The sequence below is a fragment of the Anolis carolinensis genome, chromosome 4, assembly GCF_035594765.1.
Source record: "Anolis carolinensis isolate JA03-04 chromosome 4, rAnoCar3.1.pri, whole genome shotgun sequence".
Taxonomy (NCBI): Eukaryota; Metazoa; Chordata; class Lepidosauria; order Squamata; family Dactyloidae; genus Anolis; species Anolis carolinensis.
Window position 1 is genome coordinate 24,075,681 of NC_085844.1, and position 11,591 is coordinate 24,087,271.

Here is an 11,591-nt window from a genome sequence, read left to right on the forward strand (position 1 = left end):
CGATAGATAGACAGACATCTATATCTATAGCTATACTGTCTCTAGATAGATATAAAGTATTTAAACATACACAAGAACACTTTGAACATTCCACTGATACATAAACCCCACTTGCCTCGTTTCCAACAGACCTCACAACCTCTGGGGATGCCTGTCATAGATGTGGGTGAAACGTCAGGAGAGAATGCTTCTGGAACATGGCCATACAGCCCGGAAAACTCACATCGACACACACGACAGATAGACAGACATATCTAGATAGCTAGACCGATAGAGATAGGTAATCATAAACAGGGAAGGAGGGAGGTAAGGAAGGGTGTCCAGAGAAGTTCAAGTGCGACTTGGGTTTGGCGGAGGCTAGGGAACTACATCTCCCAGAATTCACCGAGGGGCCTCCTCCCTGCCGGCGCATCCCAGTCCTCTCTCTGTCTGTGTCTCTTTTCCCCTCCCTTCCCGCCCGAGGGAGGCAGCAGGAGGAGGCGAAGGAGGGTCTCGCGTGGGAGAGGCGGCGGCGGCGCCTGGCAGCGCTTCTGGAGCGGCGGCTTTGGCGAAGGAGCCAGGATGCGCCCAGGATGCGGTGAGGAGGATGCCAGTCCGGGGAAGGGACAGGTAAGGAGGGAGCCCAGCCGGACAGGACTTTCCCGGGAGGAGAGCTGCCCACACTTCGTGGGGAGAGAGTGGAAGAGAGGAGAGCGCTGGGTCTGGAAGGCGAGAGGGTCACGCCATCGCACACACCTGCGGCACGGGCATCTCCGAAAAGTGTTGTCCTTCTTGTTGTTGCTACAACTCCTACTCTAATCAGTCCTTATAACCCGCACCCTTGCCTTTCCCCCCACGCGGGGACTCCAGGCTGTTTGCAAAATAATATAAAATAGCACAGGCACAAATAAAAGCTCAGAACAAGAAAGTTAAAACTACCAAGAGGATTAAAAGCCATGACGTTTTGGTGCATAATTTGTAAAATCATAATGTAATTTGATGTTTAATAGGCTTTTCCTGAATCCCTCCTTATTATCCAACATTTTCGCCTATCCAACGTTCTGCCAAGCCCGTTTATGTTGAATAAGTGAGACTCACTGTATTTTAAAAAATAGAACTGACTCTCAGTTTAACAGCATCCATGAGAATTGGTACATGCTGGATAAATGTAGTTTCTGGTTGCTTGAGAGTGACTATTTAAAATTGGCCTAATTAGTACCATAGGAGCCCCTGGTGACAGCAGGTTAAACCACTGAACTGCTGAACTTGCTGACTGAAAGGATGGCAGTTTGAATCTGGGGAGCGGAGTGAGCTCCCACTATTAGCCCCAGCTTCTGCCAACCTAGCAGTCGGAAATATTCAAATGTGAGTAGATCAGTAGGTACAGTGGAGTCTCGCTTATCCAACGTTCTGGATTATCCAACGCATTTTTGTAGTCAATGTTTTCAATACATCGTGATATTTTCGTGCTAAATTTGTAAATACAGTAATTGCTACATAGCATTACTACATACTGAACTACTTTTTTGTCAAACTTGTTGTATAACATGATGTTTTGGTGCTTAATTTGTAAAATCATAACCTAATTTGATGTTTAATAGGCTTTTCCTTCATCCCTCCTTACTATCCAACATTTTCACTTATCCAACATTCTGCCGGCCCGTTTATGTTGGATAAGTGAGACTCTACTGTATCACTTCTGCAGGAAGGGAACAACACTCCATGCAGTCATGCCAGCCACATGACCTTGGAGGTGTCTACGGACAATGCCGGCTCTTCGGCTTAGAAATGGAGATGAGCACCAACCCCCAGAGTCGGACACGATTGGACTTAATAATAATAACTAAACACAGCTGTCTATTCTAAACAATATATGTAAAATATGCACCACAATAAAGGTTCAAAACATAGAACACAATATGTATATTAGAGCATCATATATATAATAATGTTAACAATAATACAAATAATAATACAACTAATGATCAAATTCTGTCAGCTGTAGTGGCACACAGTCACAACTTACAGAGTATAAAGATTTATAGACTGCAATCATCCAGATTTAATTGCTACACAGAGCAGTTTTCAGTATAAAACATATATCAGACATATATCAACAAGACTCCAACTAAAGTTTGTTAGCGGCACAGTATGTGTACATTCAGTCTCTTCAAAATGGCATGTAATATGCTGTAACACTCAATACATCAGTGTACAAATCAATTGGCTCAAACCTGGCTTGGAGTCAAAACAAATCAAAGTCTCTGTAGTCTTGGAGTAGTTCTATAGGACTCCTCAGAGTGTAAATGCAGTCAATTAGCCGTAGCTTCAGTTTGTAACAAATGTTGCAGTTCCCTGCCATTGTTTTACTGTATTATAAAAACAGCCTTTTTATGTAAAGCATTCTTTTTTAAGAGTTGCTGTGAGCTTTCCGGGCTGTATGGCCATATCCTGAAACATTCTCTCCTGATGTTTCTCCCGCATCTATGACAGGCTTCCTCAGAGGTTGTGTGGTCTGTTGGAAACTAGGCAAATGGGGTTTATATATCGGTGGAAAGTCCAAGTTTTGAGGAAGAATTCTTGTCTGCTTGAGGCAATTGGCCAACTTGATTAACATTGAAAAGCCTTGCAGCTACCAGTATCAAAAAACTCTAAAATCAGGACAGATAAAGAACAACCCTCAGAAAACAGGGGAAATCCAGACAGAAAGTTATCAGGACCAGTAAACAGCTCCCAACGAAGGATTCCTCCAGGCAGGAAGCAACCAGGCTTTGAAGCTGCAAGGCTTTTCAATGCTAATCAAGATGGCCAATTGGAACATTCATACTTGCCTCAAACAGACAAGAGTTCCTTCTCCCATAGATATATAAGCCCCACTTGCCTAGTTTCCAACAGACCTCACAACCTCTAAGGATGCCTGCCATAGATGTGGGTGAAACATCAGCAGAGAATGCTTCTGGAACATGGCCATACAGCTCGGAAGACTCACAGCAACCCAATGATTCCAGCCATGAAAGTCTTCAACAACATTCTTTTTTCCAGTTCTTTTTGCTAGTTGCTTGTAAGTTCTGGTTGTTTAGGTTCCAGTTAACTGAAAGTTTATTGTAGTTCCCAAACACACATTTTTTAAAGTCTGCAGAGGATTGCGTCCCTTTCCCTTTTCAACGAACAGGGCTTTTCTTTTCTGCTCCCAGAGTTTTCCCATCTCTATTTTCCCCTCTTCCTTCTAATTGCAGCAGGAGACTTAGCATCCATTTCTTGGAAACATCCGTCTTCAAGGCATAATTTCATTGCGAATGCTATTTGTTTTTAATCAGGGCTGGAGATCGGCTTTCGGAAAGTGCTGCTTTCCCTTCTCTTGGGATTATCCGATTTCCACAGGAGAATAAGAGAGATCCTGGATTACTGAGCTACAGGGGATTTGCTGGCTTCTTCCTAATTAGACTCGACATTGGAATGAAAGGGCCGGGCAGTGTGCTCACTTTTTGACTTTGTCCTTCCCAATGATTCCTGTAATTTTTCCACTCTCAGATCAGTTACTGCTCTGCCCTTGAGACCTGGAGAGGCAATCTCTATGGATATTTCCCCCTTCACCCACACAGCGATTTATTCCTCCTGTAATTGGATACTAGTGTCAAAGGTTGATTAGAATTCCTAATAGATTTTTAGATCAGCGAGCGGATTTCAGCTCTAAGTGCTTGATTAAAACAATCACATTTGTCGTCTCCCCCTTCACCACAATCTCTGCCACTATGCACACGCGGAGAGACAAAATCAGAATAATGACTCCAGTCTATATTATGTTTCTGCTACACTTCTCTTTGTCTAATGATGTCTTGGGTTGATGAAGCTATTTCTCCTCCCCTCCTTGCCCTTCCCGATCCCCTTTTTGCCTTCGCAGATTGAAAAGAAATGTACGTCCAAAGAAATTTGTTTAATTGGGTAGAGGCTGGAAGAGAATCCTGGAAGGAAGAGTGACTGTATGGAGCATAGAAGATTTCTTCTCAGTGCCTGAGTGATGGTGAAGTTGTGAACAACCGTCTCTGCTGGATCGTGGGCTTCTCAATGGCAAGTTGTGGCTTCTTGGAGTGGTGCCCCCATGGCACATGTGGATCTAGTGTACTTCACCATGGAGAACAGTCAGACGGATCGGGGCTACAGCGCAGACCCAAATTTGCACTCTCCCCCATATTGGGGGCAACCCAATGAAAGAGAGGGACAGACTCAGCCACCCGCTATGGAGGCTGAATATTGTGAGGGGCACAGCAAAGCCACCAGGAGGGGTCCCCAAGAAGACATGTTTGGTCCTTCTCATTCCTTTGCCGGTGCATCATCACTAACCTCGCAAGTTGAGGTTGTCTGTCATCCCAGCCTTCTACAAGAAAATATAGCAAAGGACCAAAAGAGAGCTTGCTGTTGCGAATCAGAGACCTCCTTCACCTGCGTGGATGAGAACGTCAACAATCTAGACCACAAGAGAAGCCCAGCCCACCAGAGTTGCTGCCACAACCCAGATCTTCATCCTGATCCTTGTGGAGAGATGAGCCTTGAGTGGCCCTATGACCCAGCCTCCTTGGCTTCCGAGGAAGATGATGAGGCCAGCTCGGAAGCTGCTGGTGGCAAGTCCATTGATTATGGATTTGTAAGTGCCATCATCTTCCTGGTTACTGGGATTTTGTTGGTGATCATTTCCTATGTGATTCCCAGGGATGTGACTGTGGACCCCAGCACAGTGGCAGCGAGGGAGATGGAGCGGCTGGAGAATGAGAGCGCCAGAATTGGGGCTCACCTGGACAGGTGTGTGATCGCAGGGCTCTGCCTCTTGACCCTGGGGGGTGTGGTGCTCTCCAGTTTACTCATGATGTCCATGTGGAAAGGCGAACTCTACAGGAGTCACCGGTTCGCAGCTTCCAAAGAATCGGCCAGACTGTATGGCTCTTTCAATTTCCGGGTCAAATCCTCTCCGAATGATAACATGGAGCTGTCGCTGGTTGAAGAGGATACACTTGCCATAGATAGTTAGGTGGGCCTTGATGCTCTGAGGTTGTGATAGAATGGGAGCTGGGGAATTTTTCCTCCTGTTTGATAAAGCAAGCTAAATTTAAAAGAGCTCGTAATGTCTGTAAGAAGCCTATTTTCCTAGTACATTGAAATGGAAAATGTGCATTATATAGGGCAAAAAGACAAAAAAGAGAGATAATATAAAATTAATCTATATTATCAAGTTTGAAATAAGATCTCAGTAAGGGTTGCATCAACAATGTAGAATTAATGCAGTTTGACACCATTTCAACTCCATGACTCCATGCTATGAAATCCTAGGCTTCATAGTTTGGCAGGGCACCAGCATTCTTTGAAAGAGAAGACTAAAGACCTTGTAAAGCTACAACTCCCAGGATTCCATAGCATTGAACCATAGCAGTCAAATTGGTGTCAAACAGCATTAGATCTACAGTGTAGATGCACCATAACAGTGGCTCCCACAGAGCTCTTGGAAAACATTCAGTATGTACCAGTGAAACTGGTGTTGTTCACTAGTCAATATATATATGTGGGCATCTGGTTGGATAGGCTCTTTGTTCATCAGTGGGGATAACTGAGAACTTGGAAAGTGACATTTAAGAAAAATAAACATAATGGTATTCTGGATCCTAGAGCACTAGCTCCAGGTATGGATGAGTGCCTTTTCCATGTTACTATAATCTGTCTTCTTAAAAGTCACTTTCCGAATTGGCAGTAGTTAAACCAGAGCACAGGAACAGTAAAAGGGTTACTGGCACCCTCGGGCTGCACTCAGTGGGGGGTTGAGACCTGCCACTTTAATTTTCCACCATACAGTTTTCATGGTGATATGGGAGCTTTATGGGAAATCTAAATCGTGGCTCCCCACTGGTAACTTCCATTTTAATTTTACACAACTCTTTGCAATTTCACTGTCTTGGGGCACTGTAAGAAACTGGTAGCAGAGGCAGTGGAATAGGATGGGGACCATATTCAGTGAGAGACCTACTAGGCTGAAGTTGCTCTGGAAAGTACTGAAGGGTGATGGAAGCTTCTAACACAGATACATTGCATGTGAGAATCAGTAATCCCCAACTGATGATGGAGCAGTGCAGTGCAGTGCTTTCCAATGGAAGTAAGGTGTCACATTTACTGCAGGTTGCCTTGTATGTAATAATCAAGGGCAAAGATTTTCAGCGAAGTTGATTATTTATTTATTATTTATTCTATTAAACTATTTATATCCTGTCCCATCTTCTTGGATCTCAGGGTGGTGTAGAAGTACAATCAATTTAAACTGCTTAAAATAACTCAACATTTAAAGCAATCAAACAGAATGAGAATCAGTGTGGTGCAATAGCATTCTAGAGACCAGGGTTTGAATTCCTGCTATGCCAGGGAACCCCACTGGGTGACTTTGGGCAAATCACATTCTCTTAGCCTCGGAGGAAGGCAAAGGCAAATCCTGCCAAGAAAAACTTGTGACAGGTTCACGTGAAGGTTGTCATAGGTCAGAGATGACTTGAAGATACACAACAACAAGAACAACAACAAAAATCATACTAAACAAAGAGTTTTAAACAATTTATTGGAAGGGTTTTGAACTAGGTAATGCAATTTCGGAGGGAATTCAATTAGCTCCAAAAGGTTTTAATAAAAAAGCCATCTTTTCACTTGGTGTTGAAATGAAGTCAAAGTTGACTTCCAGTGGACCTCTAAAGGAAAGGTATTCCACAAACTGGATGCCAGCCCCAAGGAAGTCTATGCAAACTTGTCCTCCAGAAGAAGCATAATACTGGTGCTGATGTGTGAGACTGTTCTTTCTTGAGAGTGCCGTTCACATATAACAAATGATGAGCCTGGTTTTCCGCCTGACCCAATATTCTTAGAATTGCATCTTGTTCCTGAAGAGAACTTGTCTGCCTTCAAGTCATTTCTGACTTTTGGCCACCCCACGGCAAAGCTACTGTAAAGTTTTCCTGGCAAGATTTGTTCAAGATTTGCCTTTGCCTTCCTCTGAGGCTGGGAGAGTGTGGTGTGCCTAAGGTCACCCCGTGGGTTTCCATGGCCAAGGGGGATTTGAACGCTGGTCTCCAGAATCCTAATCAAATGCACACATCTCTATGTCAGTGGTTCTCAACCTGGGGTCCCCAGATATTTCTGGCCTTCACCTCCCAGAAATCCTAACAGCTGGTAAACTGGCTGGAATTTCTGGGAGTTGTAGGCCAAAAATATCTGGGGACTCCAGGTTGAGAACCACTGCTCTATGTTATGCTGGCACTGTCTCAAAAAGATTATTATGGTCTGATACTGGCCATATCCAGGCAGAGTTGTGCTAGCATTCCTATTGTATAGTAAATATCCCCTATGACATTTCACAGGGATCTAACTGAGACTTCATTACTTGTCATTTTCCAGCACTTCATATAAACAGTAATACTCCGTCACTCTTTAAAAAACCCAATGAATTCTTTAAAAATGGCAAATTGTTAAACAGATCATGTGACAGTTTCTAAAGGATGCCACTAACACCAGAATCAAATGTCAGGATGAGCATCTAAGAACTGTAAATGTAGGAGTGTTTCTCTTAAATTTGAGTGAGTTTTGTTGCTTCATTTTTCCAAGATGTATTTTTTCTTTCTTTATACAGTACATTCATTAATCTGTGTTGAATTTAGAACTCTTTTAAGGCAAACAAAAAATGGATTCATTGAATACATTTATAACCTACATTTCCTTAAAGGTTTTGAGAAATCAAGAACATGATAAAAGGGCTCTAGGACAGTTGGCTTGGGAAATGAACACCACCACCTGAAGTATTATTCTTAGTTAAATTTGGGGGAAGAAACAATCTTTTTGGCTATAAGAGCTACATATCCTGCCCGTATGTCCCAAATGCTCACTCCATGAACGCAAGCCATAGGGATTGCATATTTGGAAGAAAGAAGTTTGATGCTCTTATTTAACCCTAGGAGATAGGAGAAGAACCTATCAATCATTCTGGGACACCTGATGGAGAGCAGGCGCTACAATGAGAGCCAAGTGTTCTTTCAGATAGGGACAGGTAAAACAAGCCCTTTGTAACTTCTGTGGTCAGTGAATGGAGCTGGGTTGCTATTTCACTTTTTCCTAGCATGTGTTGGATATAGCTTTCCAGTGGTCCTTAGTCCTCATGTTCTAATTTTGGTCTCAAATCCATGCACTTCCTTAGCCTCAAGAGTACTACACCGTGGCTGGAATTCTCCATTGCCACAAGTTGTAGATATCTGCTGGAAGTAGGGTTGCCAGATTGAAAACTTGAAGAGGCTCTTTCATCTTTCCCAATTATGTAGAAGACAGAATTATAGAAGGGGTTTCCTGTTATCTGCTTGCATGTCAAGCAACACTTAGGGCCCCATCTACACTGCCATGTAAAATCCAGATTATGTGCTTTGAACTGGATTATATGGCAGTGTAGACTCATATAATACAGTTCAAAGCAGATGACCTGGATTTTGTATGGCAGTGTAGATGGTGCCTAGAATGCCTTCTACATAAGCATGAAAGGCATAGGTGCCATTTCCAGTTTTTAGTCTGAAAACCCTACCAGAGTGACACAAAGCTTGAGGTATAAAGTCCCATATGGAATAGCAACATTGCACACAACATAGGAATGGGCATGTTCTGATACCTAGAATCAGAATTGGTAGACACTACAAGGGTCATTCTGTCCAGCCTTCATGCAAAAACGCACAATCAAAGCAGCTGTCAAAACTGCACAATCCACCATTATGTGCATACATATGCTCTGTGATTCCACATGCACAATTCACTTGTGCCACTGTCACCTGAGCACAACTGTTGTGCAATGTCAAATAATTCCAGAGCACAACATATGCCAGCCTGTCTGTTTCTTTACAAATCATTCTCTTGACAGCACCTCTTCGAGATGCTGAACATTGAGGTTTGGCATTTCTCCAGAGCACATGAGTCCCAGTTGCCCTGAGCATACTTTTGAGAAGATAACCCAGAGGTCGGAAGTGTTACTTTTTCTGGGACTACAATCCCTCAAATCTCTCAGATAGAATGGCCACTGGGAAAATTGGGAAATGTAGCCTTGAAAGGTAGCTTTTCTGAGCTCAGTCACTCATGAACTGAGGTTTTAAGTTATTTCTGAACACTAAAACCTCAGGCAAAGAAGGAAGACGTGCAGCTTTATAGAGAACTTGCACTCGGTCAAACATGCATGACTGTGAAACAGCCATTGCATTGGGAACCCCAAATGAAGTGCTACATTAAATACACAATTGTGAAGCCAAATTTCATTTTACTCTTGTGGAAACCTGCAGGGGGTGAGGGAAAAATATTTTGATGCATTTGGAAGTTGTTTATTCCTCATATGAAGGTGTGAGAAGAATTTAAAGGGAAATATACTGAAGATTGGGACTATTTAAAATTTTATTACCTATTCATAGTGCAAAAAAGGAGTGATACTCACCTACTTATCTCAAGGGGCATGTAAAGTAACCCTAATTATCCTTCAAAATATCCTGAGCAAATGTTTTCAAGATTTCTTGCTATGCAAATAGGTCTTATCTTTCTGATTATTTTGCCTGTTGTATATGGAAGGTAGGATCTATATACTCCCCCAGTTCTTTACTTCATCCTAAACATTTTGGTAGCAGGACTTGACAACATCCATTTCCTCACCAGAGTAACTCTAGAGAATTAATGCAGTTTGACAACACTTGAATTGCCATGGCTCAGTGTTATAGAATCCTGGAAGCTGTGGTTCAGCAAGGAATCAACTTGTTGTTGAAGGCTTTCATGGCCGGGATCACAGGGTTGTTGTATGTTTTTCGGGCTGTGTAGCCATGTTCCAGAAGTATTCTCTTCTGACGTTTCACCCACATCTATGGCAGGCATCCTCAGAGGCTCTGAGGATGCCTGCCATAGATGTGGGTGAAACGTCAGGAGAGAATACTTCTGGAACATGGCCACACAGCCCGAAAGACATACAACAACCCCAAGGAATCAACTCTTTGGCAGAAAAGGCCAAAGACCTTTTAAAGCCAACTCACAGGGCCCCATAACACTAAGTTATGGAAGTTAAAGTGGCTTCAGGCTGCATTAATTTTTCAGTGTAGATGCAGCCATAGAATTCTGTACAATTTGCCACCTGGTCTTTCCTTAACTCTTATGTTCCAGATTCCCAATAGCTAAGAGTGTCAGGCTGGAGTGGAGTTTTAATGCATTTTAATATTTGATGGTTTTAATGATGCTTAACTGCTTTTTAATTTTTATATTTATATTTTAATGCATTTACATTGTTTTACATTTGCATTGTTTATATTTATTGTTAGCTGCCTTGAGTCCCTATTTCAGGGGAAAGGTAGGATCAAAATAAAGTAAATAAAAATAAAAATAAAAAGGATGTAACTTCAGAAATCTGCATCCAAATGTCTAGCCTGCCACAAAGCTTATGTTGCATCAGTTATTTTCTCTCACCCTAACTTCCCTCACAAGGTTATGGCAAAGTTAAAGAGGGGAACATATACTCTGATCTAGTGTCTAGATCCAGGGAAGTAATGCTACGCCTCTCTTCTGCCCTGGTCAGGCCACACCTGGAATACTGTGTCCAATTCTGGCCACCACAATTGATGGGAGATGTTGTCAAGCTGGAATGTGTCCAGAGGAGGATGACTAAAATGATCCAGGGTCTGGAGTACAAACTCTACGAGGAGCAGCTTAAAGAGCTGGGCACGTTTAGACTGCAGAAGAGAAGGCTAAGAGGAAACATGAGGACCATGTATAAATATGTGAGGGGAAGTCATAGGGAGGAGGGAGCAAACTTGTTTTCTGCTGCCCTGGAGACTAGGGTGCGGAGCAACAGCTTCAAACTACAGGAAAGGTGATCCCACCTGAACATTAGGAAGAACTTCCTCACTGTGAGAGCTGTTCAGCAGTGGAACTCTCTGCCTTGGAGTGTGGTGGAGGCTCCTTCTTTGGAGGCCTTTAAGCAGAAGCTGGATGGCCATCTGTCAGGGGTACTTTGAATGTGATTTTCCTGCTTCTTGGCAGGGGTTTGGACTGGATGGCCCAAAAGGTCTCTTCCAACTCTGATTCTATGATCTCCAGAGAAAACTCAAGTTGCTTTCTCAAACTTATTCATTTGTTAAATATGCCTCTACCTATCTTTCCACCAATAAGCATATGAAACTCTCTTACATATTTGATCCTCATAGCAATTCTGTGTAGCGGGGCAGTCTGAGAGAAAGAGTAAGTGCTTGCCAGCTTCATATGGCAAAGTTGGTTTTCCAAGATGCTCCCATGAATCCATAGCATCAAGTTATGGCTGCTAAAGTGGTCTCACACTGTATTAATTCTGTGTATATGCACCCTCAAGTTTACTCCATCTGCAGTATGACATCGCTTTCAAATAATATGTTTTTGCACAAGCACCAAGATTGTCAAAGGACTTGGATTTCACATCACTGCAATGTGGCCTTGACTTCACTAAGTGCAGTAACCATTTCATCAAATTGGTTCTGGGTCCAACTTCCTTTGCCAGTGGGCTGTCTTTGGTGGGTTTGGGTGCTGCTGAAGTACAGCCACCTTTACAATCCGATGCC

The 11,591-nt window shown here is 42.9% G+C and overlaps 1 protein-coding gene across 1 annotated transcript; it reads left to right on the forward strand.

Moving 5' to 3' along the window:
- The first annotated feature begins 11 nt into the window (after positions 1 to 11).
- On the forward strand, positions 12 to 10,398 carry tmem74 (transmembrane protein 74). The gene is made up of 2 exons (XM_003219423.4): positions 12 to 609; positions 3,881 to 10,398. Exon 2 carries the CDS (start codon positions 4,079 to 4,081, stop codon positions 5,000 to 5,002), a length of 924 nt encoding a protein of 307 aa, XP_003219471.2. The 5' UTR covers positions 12 to 609; positions 3,881 to 4,078; the 3' UTR covers positions 5,003 to 10,398.
- Positions 10,399 to 11,591: the final 1,193 nt, after the last annotated feature.

Bases quoted from the DNA above. Each gene is read 5' to 3' on its own strand.
- tmem74 (XM_003219423.4), top strand. From the start codon at position 4,079: ATGGCACATGTGGATCTAGTGTACTTCACCATGGAGAACAGTCAGACG.